The 19,690-nt window shown below is 43.6% G+C and overlaps 1 protein-coding gene across 1 annotated transcript in view; it reads left to right on the forward strand.

Moving 5' to 3' along the window:
• vezt (vezatin, adherens junctions transmembrane protein) overlaps positions 1-19,690 on the forward strand; it is an 86,736-nt gene that overhangs the window by 63,178 nt on the left and 3,868 nt on the right. Inside the window, exons 8-11 of the mRNA XM_078420205.1 lie at positions 2,579-2,904; positions 3,355-3,548; positions 16,040-16,140; positions 17,681-17,888. Coding sequence (XP_078276331.1) covers positions 2,579-2,904; positions 3,355-3,548; positions 16,040-16,140; positions 17,681-17,888 — 829 coding nt within the window. The remainder of the gene's footprint in view (positions 1-2,578; positions 2,905-3,354; positions 3,549-16,039; positions 16,141-17,680; positions 17,889-19,690) is intronic.

The raw sequence follows: 19,690 nt of genomic DNA on the forward strand, positions 1-19,690 counted from the left end.
ACTGTTAGTTCTTGAAGTTGATGTGTTGGATGCAGGAGAAATGGGCAGGAGTAAAGACCTGAGCGACTTTGATAAGGGCCAAATTGTTATGGCCAGACGACTGGGTCAGAGTATCTCTGAAACGGCAGGGCTTGTGGGGTGCTCCCGGTCAGCAGTGGTGAGTACCTACCGACAGTGGTCCGAGGAGGGACAAACCACAAACCGGCGACAGGGTGTTGGGCGCCCAAGGCTCATCGATGTGCGAGGGCAACAAAGACTATCCCGTCTGATCCGAACTGACAGAAGGTCTACTGTGGCACAAGTCACAGAAAATTTTAATGGTGGTCACTGGAGGAATGTGTCACAATACACAGTGCACCGCACCCTGCTGCATATGGGGCTGCACATGGAGGACCAACAGCATATTAGGCAGGTGGTCATAATGTTTTGGCTGATCAGTGTAAGTGCATGACTGGGGTGGTGCGTGTCTCTCTGTGTAGCTACCGGACATGGATTTGTCATTGTGTTTTCCTGATGTCATCACTGGAAGTAGCCAAGCCAAGGTCAAGCAATTACCCACAGGAAGAGGGGCTCAGCAAGCGAAACACATGTCCTTGCTCTTCTCTCTGCCTCTTTGGCCAAATTACATAAGAACACGTATAAAATAACATCTCGGAAAGCTTAATACCAGACGGGAAGCAAAGTTATAGGTATCACAAAATGTTGGAGTAACTCAGCGGTTCAGGCAGCATCTCAGGAAAGAAGTTTCGGGTTGAGACCCTTCTTTAGACTGATGTCAGGGGAGGGAGCGGGACAAAGATAGGATGTAGTGGGAGACAGGAAGGCAGTGGGAGAACTGGGAAGGGGGAGGGAAAAGAGAGGGACAGAGGAACTATCTGAAGTCAGAGAAATCAATGTTCATACCGCTGGGGTGTAAGCTGCCCAAGCGAAATATGAGATGCTGTTCCTCCAATTTGCGGTGGGCCTCACTATGACAATGGAGGAAGCCCATGACAGAAAGGTCAGACTGGGAGGGGGAGTTGAAATGCTGAGTCAGCAGGAGATCAGGTTGGTTAAGGTGGACTGCGCGAAGGTGTTGAGCGAAACGATCGCCGAGCTTGCGTTTGGTCTCGCTGATGTAAAGAAGTTGGCTTCTGGAACAGCAGATACAATAGATGTTTTTGAAGGAGGTGCAGTTGAATCTCTGCCTCACCTGGAAAGACTGTTTGGGTCCTTGGATGGAGTCGAGGGGGAGGTAAAGGGACAGGTGTTGCATCTCCTGCAGTTGCAGGGGAATGTACCTGGGGAGGGGGTGGTTTGGGTGGGAAGGGACAAGTTGACCAGGGAGTTACGGAGGGAACGGTCTCTGCGGAAAGCAGAAAGGGGAGGAGATAGGAAGATGTGGCCAGTAGTGGGGTCCCGTTGGAGATGACAGAAATGTTGGAGGATAATTTGTTGTATACGCTGGCTGATGGGGTGGAAGGTGAGAACACCTTATCCTAGGCGCAGATGCGGCATAGATGGAGGAATTGGGAGTAGGGGATAGACTTTTTACATGAGACAGGGTGGGAAGAAGTGTAGTCAAGGTAGCTGTGGTAGTCAGTGGGTTTGTAGTAGATGTCGGTCACTAGTCTGTCTCCTGTGATGGAGATGGTGAGATCCAGAAATGGTAGGGCAATGTCGGAAATGGTCCAAGTATATTTAAGAGCAGGATGGAAATTAGTGGTGAAATTTATGAAGTCTGAGTTCTGCATGGGTACAAGAGGTAGCACCAATGCAGTCGTCAATGTAGCGGAGGTAGAGTTGGGGAATGGGGCCATTGTACGCCGGGAACAGGGATTGTTCGACGTACCCGACAAAGAGGCAGGCATAGCTAGGGCCCATGCGAGTGCCCATAGCTACGCCTCAGCTTTGGAGGAAGTGGGAGGAGTCAAAGAAGAAGTTGTTGAGGGTAAGAACCAGCTCTGCTAGGCGGAGGAGAGTGTTAGTAGATGGGGATTGGCTGGTTCTACGATCGAGGAAGAAACGGAGAGCTTCAAGACCATCCTTGTGGGAGATGGAGATGTAGAGTGACTGAACATCCATGGTAAAGATGAGGGAGTGGGGGCCTGGAAACCGGAAGTTATTGAGGAGACGGAGAACATGTGAGATGTCTTGGACATAGGTGGGGTGGGATTTGTCCAGGGGGGAAAGGATGGAGTCGAGGTAGGTGGAAATTAATTCGGTGGGACATGAGCAGGCTGAAACATTTGAACCAGCATCTGCAGTTATTTTCCTACACAGCTAAGTTATAGGAATCTCTCAAGGAAGATCAACAATGTAATTATTTATATTTCTGTGGTTAATTAAATGTTTTAAATACATGTTGGTTCAGAGCATGTTTTTGGTCAGAAATAGTACAGAAAAAAAGCCTTTATTCGAGAGCAATGAACCCCGATGGTGATGATTATGTGGCTGCATCCACATAAATGATTATCCTTGTGATGTGCATAACTGACCCGGGCACAACAATGTGGATATACAGACCAATAACTATCCACATAAATTTTAACAGATCTTTAATATTTGCTAACAGTTTATTAATGTTTCCTGCATCCAGATACTCCTTCAGCTGTGCGTAGGCCAAAGCTCGGAGTTCTTCAGACGCTTGATTTTACTATTGTCTCCTATTCAAACTGCGCACAAGTCTCGTGTTTCTCCTGGAAATTTGGCACATCAGATTGTCGCAGAAGTAATCGACAGTCTTTCTCATGCCGTCACTGTTCGCCTTGAAGAGTTGAAGCGGAGCTATGAACTGCACAGATACTTGCAGCACCAACCTAACTTAAAAACCCCAAAGAGGACCAGCCAGCAATCAAGTAGGCTGAAGAATATTTATGCTGTGGTTCGTAGTCTACAGCTCCACCTTAAGGTGCTGCTAACTGAGTAAGTCCATGCATTTAACTCGATGTTCAGTTATTTGAATGTTGATGTCAGTTTAAAGATATATTATTTTTCAACGTGTGATGATTCAACCTTAAAAATCATGATTTGGGTCCTGGTGTATTGTCTATGCAAAAATAATTTCAGCTTTTTAGTCCTATAGGAAAATAACTGCAGATGCTGGTACAAATCGAAGGTATCACAAAATGCTGGAGACGTCACCCATTCCCTCTCTCCTAGATGCTGCCTGACCTGCTGAGTTACTCCAGCATTTTGTGATACCTCAGCTTTTTAGACCAGTTGTCTTGAACTCTAAATCAGAAAAAATCAAATCCTTTTTTTTTTTTTGTGACCATGAAGTGCATTGTAACTGTTGCACGCAGAGCTCCCATTGCAAATATTAATGTCCTGACCTGGTCTCGTGTGAATCTCATCAATGCATGTTTGGCACAGGGTTATTACTTTAGAAGATCATCTGGAGAAGCTCCACGAATCCAGAGAGCAGCAAGAAATAATGCCTGACGTGTACCATGATCTAGATCAGAAACTCAAATTGATCAAGCCACATGTAGAAGCAACTATGGGCTGTTGGGAAGAGGCAGGAAATCTGGTGGATAAACTCGATAAATCTTCCAGGGGACACAAAGGTAAGAAAATATATTAAAAACATTGAATAACCAGTTTGTTTTTGAAAGTGTGCATTTATGCAGCCTCTTTAACAGTCTCGGAAGATTCTACCAAATGGGACACTTCTAAAGAGTGGTAGTCTTGGTATAAGAGATGAAGAAGCTAATTTGGGTGCCAAGGACCCTTCCAAACTGCAACCTGATAATATTCAGATAATGTTTTCATTTTGTTGTTTGAGGATAAATATTGATCAAGTCAAGTCAAGTCAAATTTATTTGTCACATACACATACACGATGTGCAGTGAAATGAAAGTGGCAATGCCTGCGGGTTGTGCACAAAAAGAATTACAGTTACAGCATATAATAAAGTTAATAAGTTACTATTAGTGTCGACAAAAATTTAGTCTCTGGGGTTATAAAAGTTGACAGTCCTGATGGCCTGTGGGAAGAAGCTCCGTCTCATCCTCTCCGTTTTCACAGCGTGACAGCGGAGGCGTTTGCCTGATCGTAGCATCTGGAACAGTCCGTTACTGGAGTGGCAGGGGTCCCTCATGATCTTGCTTGCTCTGGATCTGCACCTCCTGATGTATAGGTCCTGCAGGGGGACGAGTGTAGTTCCCATGGTGCGTTCTGCCGAACGCACTACTCTCTGCAGGGCCATCCTGTCCTGGGCAGAGCTGTTCCCAAACCAGACTGTAATGTTGCCGGACAGGATGTTCTCTACAGCCCCAGAGTAGAAGCAATGAAGGATCCTCAGAGACACTCTGAATTTCCTCAGTTGTCTAAGGTGGTAAAGGCGATGAGGGTAGTGGTGATAATTCCCATGCTATTGAAGTTATTGTGCTGTCCACTTAAAAATGTTAATTGCTCAATAATGCCCCTTATATTTTGGAGTATTCGCCTAGATTTTTATATTTCAAACTACTCATCAGGTGCAGAATAACTCGAGGGCAGAAGTCATGCTGTCTTGTTAAATCACTCTCCACTTTGATAAATTTCCTTAGGCATCTCTCTTCCTGTCGCCTACTAATTTCTCCCGATATGGCTCGCTGTACATTGGTCTCTGTGTAGTTTTGCAGCTTTCTCGATGGAATTTTTGTTGTTGTTAAAAACATCACGTAAATCATAGAAATTTGTGGCAGGAGACCCCATTTGACCCGTGTCCATACCACTTGCAATAGAGCTCATGAAGCTAATGCCATTTTCAGGCTCAAGGCCTGTGTGTTATGGCATATCAAATGCTCGTCCAGATATGTTTCAAATGTAATGAGTTTCTGCTTCGATAATGCTTCCAGACAGTACAAGTCCAGGCCTTGCACCTCTTCATATTAAAAATATCCCCTCAATCCCTCCTCTAAGTCATAAAACATAAAACAATACAGCATAGGAACAGGCTCTTTGCAGCAAATGGCTGCGCGTAATGTGATGCCAAAATAAACTAATCTCATCTGCCTGCACATGATCCACATCCCTCCATTCTCCATAACTAATCCTTTTACTTACCCAAAGCTATGCCCAAATTTATTGATGTCTCAGCAAAGGGAAGTGGGACCATCCTGTTCATCGCATCAAGGGATTTCATAACTTTGCACAGATTAATCAAGTCTCCCCTTCAGTCTGCTCTGTTGTCGGGAAAACAACTCTGACCCAGCCAATCTTTCCTCATCCTTAGTAAAATCTATGTAAACTTCTCCTGCCCCTCGCATCCGTTCTGTAATGAAACCAGAATAGTGGAGAAAAGTGAAGCTGTGACCTAACCAGCTTTATTTTGCCTGTTATATCCTGTAGCTTTGCTAATAAAAGAATAGAATCCATATGCTGCCTTAAACATCTATCTACGACATTGTTACTTGATCTGTATATGCATTCCAAGATCTGTTCTTGTGTAAAAATGAATCTAGCAAACTTCAACACCAATTTTCTTTTGTACAAGTGTTTCTGCACATGCTGAAAGAGAGGAGGAAGCTAGTGTTCGGGGATAAAACTTAAGTTTCTTTCAGGATAGAATTTTTTTTTTTTTACAGAGGGATTTATGTAATGGGTTTGCCAGTTTAAAAGCTACGAATACCAGTGGTCTAAGTGAACAATGCATGAAATCCTAGATAATGGGTTTGAAGGTCAATCTAAAATGACAGTGCAGGCTGTGTGCAGCAGCCACATGTGTCACACTCCCTGCTTGTCCATTAACAACAGGGGCTCACGTCATGCTATTTCAACAAGAGAAATCTGTTTCCATGCCACTCAAGTGTGGCTGCAATTTATTTCTTGCAATTGAAAAGCATATCTGTTGTAGAGTTGGTAACTAATTTATAATTAACATGGGTCACTGAAAATTGACCGTTTCAACCTTAAATGTGGCATTTCCGTTCAATGTTCACCGAGAACATAGGACGGCTCAGTGGTTGAGATGCTGCCTTACTGCGCTAGAGACCTGGGTTCGATGCTGATTATGATTGCTTGTCCGTAAGGAGTTTGTCTGTTCTTCCCGTGACCTGTGTGGGTTTTCTCCGGGATCTCCGGTTTTCTCCCACACTCCAAAGGCGTGCAATTTTGTAAGTTATTTGGCTTGGTATAATTGTAAATTGATTCCCCAGTGTGTGGGATAGTGTTAATGTGCAGGGATCGCTGGTCGGCGTGGACTCTGTGGGCCGATGGGCCTGTTTCTGCGCTGTATCTCTAAACTAAACATCTTGGTGCCCGGGGCGGCTCGGCCGCGGGGCCTTCCATCCTCTTGCGGGGGCTGTGCGTGTCGGTTGCCTCGGTAGGGGTCGAGCTGCCTGTCCGTGGGTGCGGGGGGAAGAGAGGGGAAGTTTTGTTGCCTCCATCACAGTGAGAGGGTGTTTGGAGTCACTGTGATGGATGTTTGTGTTGGGGTCGTGTGTCCTGTGTTCTTTTCTTTTTTGCTGTGTCTTGTGACTGCTGAAATTTCGTTCGGTATTTATACCGAATGACAATAAAGTTTTGTTATGTTATATGTTATGTTATGTTGCGTCAGTGCACTGCAAGTATCACCAGTGCGGTAGTCGGTTTCTTCCTTTCCTTCTCAGAAATTACTTCTGTTTGAGACTAGTGTACAAGATTGGAAACAAAGATTTTCTTTCAAAGTCAAAGCGCCTGTTCAAAAATAGAATCCTGATAAAATTATTCACTCCTTTCTGTAATGAAGTTTGCTCCTTAATCAGTCATGTGCAATTGAACTGATGTCAGGGGAGCATTGTTGCATTCTCTCCGCAATAGTCATCGATCTTGAACGCAGTGAGAGGTTCACAAAGTTACACACACAGTTTTCTACTCGTTATTGTCTGTGGACCGCACTTTTGGAGCCACTCCAGTTTTTGTCAGTCATAACAGTGAGGCTCACTTCGAGAAACCCAGTATGATAAACCTTTCCTGACCTTCCTAGCAATTCACTGGCATGACGAGTGGGAACAAAGCTTCAATAAATCACTATCGACTTGCCAAACAGTATTCTATCAGTAAATTTGTAATGGGGTATTTTTCATCTAATTTTACACTTGGTAGTGGCACGTCACCTCGGGGACTATGCAAGAAGAGCAAGTAACTTTTGTGGGCCATGTTTCGGAGTTGTTTCGATCACTGCATCAAACCCTCGAGCTGAATGAGCAATTTTATGTGCTGGCAATAGCTGCACTTTCAGATGCACTTTCATGTGTCAAGCTTGAATTGTGTGTCGAGACTACTTGAGCTCATTAATACTGTTCTGAAGATTGTGGACACCACTTCATCCAGGGTCATTCCAGTGACGCGAATTAGGAATTTCGTTTTGAAAGAAATGGAGACATGGAATGGAATATATTTTAGGATTATGGGATCTCAGAACTCTTACAGCACAGGGGGATGGGATTTGGTCCATTGAATCTGTGCTGCCTCTGCCATTTGTCCAGCATTATCTTAGTCACTCCATCATCCAGGGAGCTCTGGCTTTTGGTTTATCTTTTCCCTTGATGGGAATGTAACTAGATTGCACCCAAATAATTTCTTTAGAGTCTGCCTGTTATTCAAATACAGTTTCACTTGCAAATTTCTGCTTCTAATCTACTCTAGCCAAATCCACTTTCAATGCACAGCCACAATAGTGGCACTCAAAATTAAGTATTTTATCCTCTGTCTCTTCTTGTCCTTTTTCACGGTCAATCCTGATCTTATGAGCACAGTTCTCATTTCATAAGTTATAGGAGCAGTAGTGGGCCATTTGGCCCATCAAGTTTACTTTGCCATTCAATTAATGCTGATCTATCTTTCCTTCTCAACCCCATTCTCCTGCCTTCTCCCCATAACCCCTGCCACCTGTACTAATTAAGTTCTGTGTATGTTCTTCCACTGACACTATGTCCATCTTTTACAAAGAGATTGCTCCACCCTTCAAAACACAAAGTGCAGGAAGAATTCTGTAGGTCAGGCAAAACTGACCTAGGTCAATTCTGTAGGTCAGGCAGAACTGGAGAATGTGGATGGGCAATGTTTTGGGACAGGAGTCTTCTTCAGAACCTTGTATCTCCACTCTTCCCTCCCTGTTGGAATGCTCTGTCATGAATATTCTCCTGAACACACTTCAGATATACTTTGAAGGTAGACACAAAATGCTGGAGAAACAGCGGCACAGACAGCATGTCTAGAGAGAAGGAGTGGGTGATTTTTCTGGTCGAGACCCTTCTTCAGATATACTTCAGATATACTTCACTCCCCCAGGATTAAAGTCATACAGCACAGAAAAGGGGCCCACCTCAATGATGACCATCAGCATACTCCCCTGGTCTTTTCTTTTTGCCCTAATAATGCTGAGCAACAGTTTGCCCCTCTAATTTCCCCGCATATTTGCTCCTCCATAACTGTGCCACAATCATGGCCCTCCCTTGTTTCTATGATTATTTTCTCTCGTCTGGACAATTCGGTACACAGAAGTTGTGCCCACTGGTTCTTTACCTCCCCTCCAAAGAAAATAGTAACCATTCAATTGTATTATTTAAACACTTAGACATTTCCATGTTGTCTGCATAATGCACAACAGGAAGGGAAATTGTATTTCTGAAGCTGTGACACTGGCCCCCGCCTTTCATTTATTTTTCTTTTGTCCCTTCCAAGTGCTGCATTCATTTTCACCCCACCCTGCCACACCACAATCAAAAACAAAAACTATTGAGGCTGGGATTATTAGATTTAAATGCAAGGGAAGTGTGTAATTGAACTTTACAACCGAGAAGGAAGCTTGTACGGTAGGCGCAAAATGCTGGAGTAACTCAGCGGGGACAGGCAGCATTTCTGGAGAGTAGGAATGGGTGACGTTTCGGGTCGAGACCCTTCTTCATACTGAAGAAGGGTCTCGACCCGAAACATCACCCATTCATTCTCTCCCGAGATGCTGCCTGTCCCACTGAGTTACTCCAGCATTTTGTGTCTATCTTCGGTTTAAACCAGCATCTGCAGTTCCTTCCTAAACGAGAAGCTTGTAAGCTTGGATGCCCTCTTACGGTTCCTCTGTTATACTGTAACCCGTTAGATTTTTGTTGTCTTCTTTCTGGATGAGGCCCAGAATCAAGCCAGAGCATCTAATTCTTTCATGCTAATTTTAATGGAATAAGATAGAATAACTATCTCCTATTAGTACTGAGCATTGTTCACCTGAGTGACTCCATTTTGTGCAATGTGATAGTTTGTGATTGGGGTGAACTTAGAAATGCGGCTTTGCTGAGTGTGCACTAACTGACAGACTAACTTGGCTTCTGCAAAACTAAACATGGTATTTCTATGAACACTTGGAATTAAAATAAATTATTTTTGACCACGAGTTTACAAAGAGTCTTTGGATACAAGTTGCAGATTTCGGATTTTCCCTCAATTAGAAACCATCTGTTTTACCATTTAACTGCAAATACTGGTGAGAGAGCATTTGGCAAGCAGCCACCACATTTGGGTAACGTTGTGAATAGTTCTTAGTCATACAGTGTGGAAACAGGCCATTCGACCCAACTTGCCCACACCAACTAACATGTCCCACCTGCCTGCGTTTGGCCCATATCCCTCTAAACATACTATCCATGTACCTGTCTAAATGTTTCTTAAACATTGTGGTAGCGCCTGCCTCAACTACCTCCTCTGGCAGCTCATTGCATACACCCACCATTCTTTGTGTGAAATATTTACCTCTTCAATTCCTATTAAATCTTTCCCCCTTCCCCTTAAACCTATGTCCTCTGGTTCTTAGGTCCCCTATTCTGGGCAAGAGACTCTGTGCATCTACCTGATCCAGTCCTCTCATGATTTTATACACCTCTACAAGATCACCCCTCTTTTCCTTTGATTCTTTCCTCCACAAACCTATGTGACAGAAGAAAAAAAATAATCGTTTTTAATCACCTGGGTGAGGAAAATATGCCATATTGTAAGAGAGAGGTGGATTAAAAAATAGATTCTTGGCAAGACCAGGATTTAATGTTTATCCTTTGGATATCTAGGACATATGGCAGTTAATTACTCTTCTTGAATTGCTTCGCTTAGCTGAATACCACAGTGTGCAATTAAGGATTAGCCTCTCAAAAGAAGCTAATTGTCCTGTGGAACTATAAAAGCTCTCTGCCACTATGCCAGTATCTCAATGTGTCCAAAATTATTCTAAGAGTTCTGCCTTCTATCTGGAGCTCCATTCCATGTGGTGACCACTCTGAATAGTTCCTGATACCAGGCCTGAATTGTGCTTCATATTATTCATATGTTCTGTAGCCATTGGAAGATACAGCTGTCGGAGAATTCCCTCCCGTCCCATTTCCACTACTTATTACCCTTGACCTATTCTCCCATATACACATCACCAGTTATGATTCTCATGCTATCCACCTACACTGTGGATAATTTTGGCCATAGGAGGGGAACTTCTCCAAAATAGGCCTACCTTGAGGAGTTTTTGCATTGGAACAGACAAAATGTGTAGGAAGGAACTGCAGATGCTCGTTTATACTGAAGATAGACACAAAAACCTGTCAGCCAGCCAGTTCTCTTTTCATTATCAGTACTTTACCCACTAACCCCATGTGTTTTCATTTCATGTGCATGTTAATCCCTTGTGTGGAAGTTTATAAAAAGATTTCTGGAAGTTCAAATACCACACATCCACCAATTCTCCCTCATCTATTCTGTTAATTGCATCCTCAAAAAAATTCCAGCAGATTTGTCAAACACTCTTTTCCTTTGACAGATCCATGTGACTTTGTCTGATTCTGCCTCTCCTCTCTAAGTGCTCTGCTGATACATCTTTTATAATGGGCTGTGGCATTTTTCCCACACCTACTCCAAAGACGTACAGCTTTGTAGGTTCATTGGCTTGGTAAATGTAAAAATTGTCCTTAGTAGGGATAGCGTTAATGTGCGGGGATCGCTGGTCGGCGCCGACCCGGTGGGCCGAAAGGGCCTGTTTCTGTATCTCTAAACCTGATGTTGGGCTAACTGGTCCATAATTTTCTACCTCCTTTGTTTAAATTTTGGGATTACGTGTAATTTTAGGGCTACTCTCCAATCCATTCTATTCCAGAGCCTAAATGACCACTATTTCCAAGGTTGTTTCCTTTGGTACTCTGGAATGCAGACCAGATGTGTAGGAAGGAACTGCAGGTGCTGGTTTATACTGAAGGTAGACACAAAATGCTGGAGTAACTCAGCGGGACAGGCGGAATCTCTGGATAGAAGGAATGAGTAACGTTTTGGGTCTCGGCCCGAAACGTCACCCATTGCTTCTATCCAGAGATGCCGCCTGTCCCGCTGAGTTACTCCAGCATTTTGTGTCTACTGGAATACAGACTTGAATCTAGACTTGAATCCCTTCAATCCAAACCAATTGCCTACTAATACTAATATTCTTTAGTTTCTCCCTTTTACTTGACTCCATGTTCCCTGATATTCCTCATCAATTATCTGTGTATTCTTTTGTGAAGACAGAAGCACAGCATCTGTTAATTGTCTACCATATCTTTGTTTCCTCATTACAAACTCCCCTCTTTTTGATACAAGAGACCTACTGTTGTCCTCACTAATTCTTTTCCCTCTGCACATGTACAGAAGCTTTTACAGTCACTTTTTATGTCCTCTGCAAATATACTTTTATACTTACAAATATACTCGCTCTCCTTTCCCAATCAATGCCTTTGTCTTCCTTTGCTGAATTCTAAACCTTCAGTATCTCAGGTTTGCTATTTTTTCCCAGCCTTTAATATTTCTCCTCTTCACTATTTCTCCTTTTACATTTATCTTTAAATCTAACACTATCGATAATTTCCTTTGAAGCATCATGTTGAGCCACCTCTTCTGTTTTGTTTCTGCTTCAGACAAGAATGAACAATTGTAATTTATCCAAGCACCATTTAACTGCTTGCATAACCTGTCCACCATCATCACTTAATGCAACGAGTAATGTTCCTCAGTTTGTCCCAGCAAGCTCACATCATGTTACTTCATAGTTTTCATAGTTTTCATTATTTAAATTCAGGAGCCTGTCTTGCAATCCACTCTCTCATTCTGCATCTTAATGAAGAATTTTGCCACCTTATAATTGTTCTTCTGGGAGGGGATTTCCCACAGCTATTCATTAATCCTTTCTCATAATACAGTAGCCGGTCCAGGATGACTCGCTCTCCAGGTGATTCTGCCACATGTTGCTCCAGTAATTCCTCAACCATAGAACAGTGCAACACGGGAACAGGCCCTTCAGCCCATTAATGTCCAAGCCAAACATGTCAGATTAAATAAACCTCCTCTGCCTGCATGTGATCCATATCCCTCCATTCCCTGCATTTCTGTGACTATCTGAAAGCCTCTGAAATGTATCGTATCTGCCTCCACCACCACCCTTGGCCGCGCATTCCAAACACCCACCATTGCAAGTCAGTTTAGTTTATTGTCACGTGTACCGAGGTACAGTGAAAAGCTTTATGTTGCGTCCTAACCAGTCAGCGGAAAGGTAATACATGATTATAATCAATCCATTTATAATGTATAGATACATAATAAGTGAATAACGTTTAGTGCAAGGCAAAGTCCAATCAAGGATAGTCCAAGGGTCATCAAAGAGGTAGATAGTAGGTCAGGACGGCTCTCTGGTTGTGGTAGGATGATTCAGTTGCCTGATAACAGCTGGAACGAAACTGTCCCTGAATCTGGTGGTGTGCGTTTTCACACTTCTATACCTTTTGCCTTTTGGGAGAGGAGAGAATAGGGAGTGGCCAGGGTGCGACTCGTCCTTGATTATGCGGCTAGCCTTGCCGAGGCTGCGTCAGGTGTAAATGGAATCAATTGAAGGGAGGTTGGTTTGTGTGATGGCTTGGGCTGTGTCCACAATTCGCTGCAAGTGTATGTGTATGTATAATGACCCGCACATCTCCTTTAAATTCTGCCTCTCTTGCCTTAAAGCTATGCCTTCTAATCTTTGACTTTTCCACCCCAAGGATAAAGGATCTGTCTACTTCAGTATTATCCTTAATTTGATTCCCCAATCTATATTTAATTATCTAATGGCTTGGTAGAAATTTTTATGTCAAAACCTGGGCAAATATTGTCCAAAATTCATTTAAAATCCTTAATATTTGAGAGGAAAGGCTTTTATCCCCAAATGTCTGGGCCTGATTTGAACCCAAGACCCAGAGGGGAAGGGGTCACTCATTTTCACCAGACGTTCGCTGTTTCTACGTCCTTTAAGGAAATGAGCAAGAAAGAATACCATTCAAACGAAACTGTAGAAAAGATAAGTACTCTGTCTGTGTTGGAAGATAATGAACAACTCACAGTGTTGTTTGAGATTTACTGCAATGGGTAACAAAAGGTCCAACTCATTCAGAATCCTGCGTTGCTGGGGTTTGGCTTCGGCTCGTAAAGTTAACAGATTTTCAAATTCCTAGATTGCGGCCCACAATATTTCAAACAATTAGAAATATTGAAAGTACAAAACTCTCTCAGTCTTATCAATTCTGTGTGCGTGTGAGGACTGCAGAAATGGAAATCACCTCGGAGTGCAAGGAGGTCCCGGGTTATGGTATTGGCTTATTGTCATGTCTACAGAGACACAGTGGGGAAAAGATAATTTTGTGTGCTGTCTGGGTTAGACGTCCACACATGAACGCAGTCAAACCGCGCAAAATGTACTGTTACAGATACAGAGAGAGTGTAGGTGAAAGGGGTGCAAGGGTGGCACCACGGTACAGTGGGGGATGAGAGGTCAGGAATACATCCTTGGCTTGTAAGAGGTTCATTCAGGAGTCTGATAACAGTGGGGGGGAAGCTGTCCTTTAATCTGGTGGTCCATGCTTTCAAGCTTTTGCATCTTCTACCCAATGGGAGAAGGATGAGGAGGGAAGTGGTCTTGGTTATGTTGGCAGCTTTCCCGAGACAGTGTGTATGTGGATGGAATTTACAAATTCATAGGTTGTAGGAGCAGAATTAGGAAATACGGCCCATCAGTAAACTCTATCTTTCCCTCTCAACTGCATTTAATTGCCTTCTCCCCATAACCCCTGACACCCGCACTAATCAAGAATCTGATTAAATCAAGAATCTACCCATCTCCATCATAAAAATATCCATTGACGGCCTGCACTGCCCTCTGTGGTAGCGGGGGGGTGGGGAGATAGGTGAATCTGCTTTTCACAATATACTGGGCTGTGTCCACAACTCTGACATTTATTTTGGTTTTGTCTTGGGACTTCATTGTCTGTGTGAATGAATTGCATGACAGAAAGTGCAGAAATATAGTTGTGATTGCACAATTCTTTTTCCTTATTTATCCGGAATGCCAGATCTAGATTTCTGCATTGTACATGGCCATTATTGTTTACAGGACATAGTTTAGGGATTATGGTTGGCAAGATGGAATAAGTGAGGTGCTGGGGTCCTGACTTTTTGTTTTGCAATTGTGCAGAAAGAATTGCTTGATGATATGGCTGCTAAATTTGCTTAATATTCACAAGGCAAGCGAGTCAATTGTTTAATTGTCATATATACTGGCAACAGAACACTGAAATTCTTACTTGCAACAGATAAACTGGACCCTTTAACGCAATAACACTCAAATAAATACATAATTAATAATAAAATAAATTGATGACCTGGTAACTGATAATTGATAAATTGGTAACTATGATAGTGCAGAAACTAAGTCCATTGTGTAACCAAAGACACGATCCATACAAAATCGAGTTACTCTAGTATTCAAGGACGAGTCGCACCCTGGCAACTCCCTCCTCCCTTCTCCCATCAGGCAAAAGGTATAGAAGTGTGAAAACGCACACCTTCAGATTCATGGACAGTTTCTTCGGGGACAGTTTCTTCCCAGCTGTTATCAGGCAACTGAATCATCCTACTCCAGCCAGAGAGCATTGCTGAACTACTATCTACCTCTTTGATGACCCTCGGACTATCCTTGATCGGACTTTGCTGGCTTTACCTTGCACTCAACGTTATTCCCTTGTGTATCTATACGTTGTAAATGGATCAATTGTAATTGCCTTTCTGCTGACTGGTTAGCACGCAACAAACAGTTTTTCATTGTACCTCGGTACACGAGAGCATAAACTAAATTGAAACTGCTGGTTAGTGTTGTGCAAAGTTCAAGAGCCTGATGGTTGAAGAATCTGTTGGAAAGAATGTGTTCTTGAACCTGGTGGTCACTGTTTTCAGGCTCCTGTACTGTCTTCCCGATCGTGGTAGTAAAATGAGAGCATGGCCAGGGTGATGTGCATCTCTGAGATTAGCTGCCTTGTTGAGTTGTCTTTAAATGGTGCCTGTGATGGACAGGGCAATGTCTAGTATTCCCTGTAGTCTCCTTTGTTCCTGGGCTTTCGAGTTGCCAAACCCAGCCGTGATGCAGCCAGTCGATATGATCTTTACCGCGCACCTGTAGAAGTTTAATAGGGTATTCAGCAACATCGCAAATCTCTTCAATCTTCTTCAAAAGTAGAGTCTTGGATTAGCTTTATTTATGTTTGCATCAATGTACTGGGCTTAGGACAGATCTTCAGAGATATGTACATGCAAGAGTTTGTACTCTTCTGTGTTGTATGAATGCCCAGGCGGGTACTTTGTAAGAAGGAGCCGCAGATAATGGTTTACACCAAAGATAGACACAAAGTGCTGGAGTAACTCAGCGGGTCAGGCAGCATCTCTGGAGAAAAGGAACAGGTGACGTTTTGGATTGAGAGCCTTCATCACACTGGGAGTCAGGGAGGGGGAAACTAGAGGTATGGGAAGGCACAGAACAATGACTCGGGGAAAGGTAAAGCCCACAATGGTCCATTGTTGGCTGGGGACGAAGTGAATACAAATGGTGAAATTAACAAGAGGACTTGGGTGGGGGTGGGACTGAGAAAGAGGGAATACAAGGGTTACTTGAAGTGAGAGAAATCAATATCTTCAGGCTGAAAGTTTGCATGGCTTCATATCTTCAACATATCTAGTTACTGGTGAAATGTACAATTATTCTGTTTTATTCACAAATGTCATTTTTTTGCATTGCAGAAGGACCAGGTGCACTAGACAATAATTTGCTTCCAGCCTCTCAATCCTCAGAAAAAACAGTGGTGAAGATCAAAGATCAGGATCCAGTCCCCGAAGAGCAGGTGAGAAGATGTTTACATTGATGCATATCCTGTGAGTAGGTGGTCCCTCGCACTGCTGTTGCTGTATTCACCACAAGTTCACCGGTAATCCTATTCACCATGCACTTCCGGTGTGCTTCCAGTACGGAGCTGGAGCAACGCCAAGAAAATTCCTGGCTATTGTTCATAATCGTGTGGAATTTAGAAAACGGCATATTGTTTTTATTCCTGGCCAACTATAACTGAAAGCGATACTGAGATATTGTAAAATCTGTGTTGATCTCTTGCTTTTGTTGGAGTCTTTACAGAGCTGGTTTAATACCTCATTCCCCAGTAACTTGGCTAGAAACACATCTAAATGCATACTTTGCTACAGAAGTTCAAATACTTGGATATGTACTATTTTGTTTTCTTTGTCCACCAGTACCCTGGTTTGTAGGGCAGTCGGTAGTAAGGCCCACTTGCCAAGTTGCATGAATCTAAATGATCCACGATGCAGGCTCTGTTGCAGCGTTTCAAGCCAAAACGTGGATAATTCCTTTTTCTCCCCTCCCCCAGACCAGCTGCTGCCTGACCTGCTGAGTTCCTCCGGCAGATTGCTTGTTGCAGTACGAGTCTAATGAGCCACAGGAGGCCTCGGAGGCCAAGTCAGTGGATATTTTTAAGGTGGAGATTGATAGATTCTTAATTAGTACGGGTGTCAGGGGTTCTGGGGAGAAGGCAGGAGAATGGGTTTGAGAGGGAGAGATAGATCAGCCATGATTGAATGGCAGAGTAGACTTGATGGGCCGAATGGCCTAATTCTACTCCTAGAACATATGAGCATAAAGCTTTCCTCTACCGGTTGAAAGAATTGTGAATTTGCAGTGGAAGTTGTGTGCAGTCCAAACTCTTAACATTCTTAGATTCCTGCCCTGTTTTGATGGCATTTCAAAACTGGTGAAGGCTTATAGTGGTTTCAATCCAATTAAAAGAAGAAGCAAACAGTTAATTGGTATCTGGAGTGTTAATGCACAGTTATATATGTGAACATGGAATCCAACAGCAACTATTATTATCAGCACTACAGTACACAAGCACGTCCAACACGTCCATGCTGACTTGTTTGCCCCACATTCAGAGAATATTTTGCAGCAGACTAAACCTGCCAGTTTGCTTAATCAAATTCTATAACCATACTGCTTTGTGCATTAGCAAGCATAAGCCAAATTTCTAGCCAATAGGTTTGCTTATATTTAACACACAGTAAATTAAGTTTGAGTCTAGTTATTGTTATGCATACCGAGGAACAGTGAAAAGCTTTTGTGTGCTAACCAGACAGCGGAAAGACAATACATGATTACAATCCAGGCATCCACAGGTACAGATACATGATAAAGAGAATAATGTGAATAACATGTAGTGCAAGATAAAGTTGAGTAAAGTCTGATCAAAGATAGTCCGAGGGTCTCCATTGAGGTAGATAGTAGCTCAGGACTGCTCAATTAGCTTTGAAATCAGAAGACATACTTTTGCTTGTTCAAATGTGGCAGTTTGATGGTTCTCTTTATTTTGTGTGTAGGAATTTGAAGCTTACGTAGAAGAATCTGACTCAGATGGAGACTTCAGAAGCGGTGCCTTTAGCCGCTCGTCACCGGAAGAGCGAGAAAAGGAGAAGCGGGAGAGGGAGGAGTCCAGGAGAGTGCTTCAGGAACTGAAAAGTGTACTGGGATTCAAGGCCTCTGAGTTGGAGAGGCAGAAGTGGAAGCAACTTCTTTTCAATGACCAAGGTGAGCCACCATATTCCTAGTCACTTCTCAGTCCTTTCGCCAAGAATTAGAAGATTAATTTACTAACTATTCTGATAATTTGCTGGATCTCCGTGCTGGCATTGGGCAGCAATGTGTATTTTTTTTCTCTTTCATGGGTCTGATCCGTGCTCTATAAAACTATTACCTTCCTATCCTTTGCAGCACCTTCTTTATTATGAATCCCTTACTTACACACACACACACACACACACACGAGTAAAGTCTGGAGAAGAGACTAGCAGAGGGTTGCTAATTTGGCAGCCCACCATGAATGTAACAGGTCCTTAAACAAACTAATTGAAACTGCAGTTATTGCCAGTGACAGATGTGTCCAGGCTGTTCCTTGGTGCTAAGAGGGCGGCACAGTGGCGCAGCGGTAGAGTTGCTGCCATACAGCGAATGCAGCACCAGAGACCCGGGTTCGATCCAGACTATGGGTGCTGTCTCTATGGAGTTTGTACATTCATCCCCCGTGACCTGTGTGGGATTTCTCCGGGTCCTCTCGTTTCCTCCCACACTCCAAAGAGGTACAAGTTTGTAAGTTAATTGGCTTGGTAAAATTGTAAATTGTCCCTAGTGTCTGTGTGTGTGATAGTGTTTGTATGCAGGGATTGCTGATCGGTGCAGACTCCGTGGGCTGAAAGGCCTGTTTCCACACTGTATCTCGAAACTAAACTAAGCAAGCTACTAAATCTCAACATCTACTCTGAGTCAGTGGATGGGTGGGTGGAGGCACCAAGGGAATGTTTAGTGGACTGGCAAGTGGATCAAAGAGTAACAATTAGGGAAAAAAATCAGTTGGAAAGGAAATGTTGTTAATGGCATCAAGACCAATCTCAAACAGTGGCTTGTTTCAGAAGTGGCATCTGCACGGACGGTCAGGGATGGTTATCATCTCCAGCTAAAGGGAAAGAGATGGAGCAGAATCGCCAGTTCCAGAACATCAGGATTAGGAACAGGCCTGGTGATCCTCCCTCCATATACAAGGATCAGTGACCGGCCCGATATTCCCTCCCTCCGGAACACCAGAATCAGTAACACCAGACTCCCCAGAACTGGACCCCCCGAAATTGGGAACGGAACAGGTATTCCCTAAAACATCATTGGATATTGTTACGGCAGAGATATATAGATTCTTGATTAGGAAAATAACTGGAGATGCTGGTACAACTCAAAGGCATCACAAAATGCTAGGGTAACTCAGCAGGTCAGGCAGCAGCTTGGAGAGAAGGAATGGGTGACGTTTCGGGTCAAGACCCTTCTTCAGACTGATGGACCATCTCCGACATCTCCCTACCGTTTCTGGATCTCACCATCTCCATCACAGGAGATAGACTAGTGACTGACATCTACTACAAACCCACTGACTCCCACAGTTATCTGGACTACACTTCTTCCCACCCTGTCTCCTGCAAAATGTCTATCCCCTACTCCCAATTCCTCCGTCCCAGGATGAGGTGTTTCTCACTAGGGCATCACAGATGTCCTCATTCTTCTGGAAACGGGGCTTCCCCACTTCCATTATAGATGAGGCTCTCACTAGGGCCTCCTCTATATCCCGCAGCTCTGCTTTTGCTCTCCCTTCCCCCCATTCGTAACAAGGACAGAATCCCCCTTGTCCTCACCTTCCACCCCATCAGGCAGCGTATCCAATAAATTATCCTCCAACATTTCCGTCACCTCCAACGGGATCCCACCACTGGCCACATCTTCCCATCCCCTCCCCTTTCTGCGTTCCGCAGAGACCGTTCCCTCCATAACTCCCTGATCCATTCGTCCTT

The sequence above is a fragment of the Rhinoraja longicauda genome, chromosome 23, assembly GCF_053455715.1.
Source record: "Rhinoraja longicauda isolate Sanriku21f chromosome 23, sRhiLon1.1, whole genome shotgun sequence".
NCBI lineage: Eukaryota > Metazoa > Chordata > Chondrichthyes > Rajiformes > Arhynchobatidae > Rhinoraja > Rhinoraja longicauda.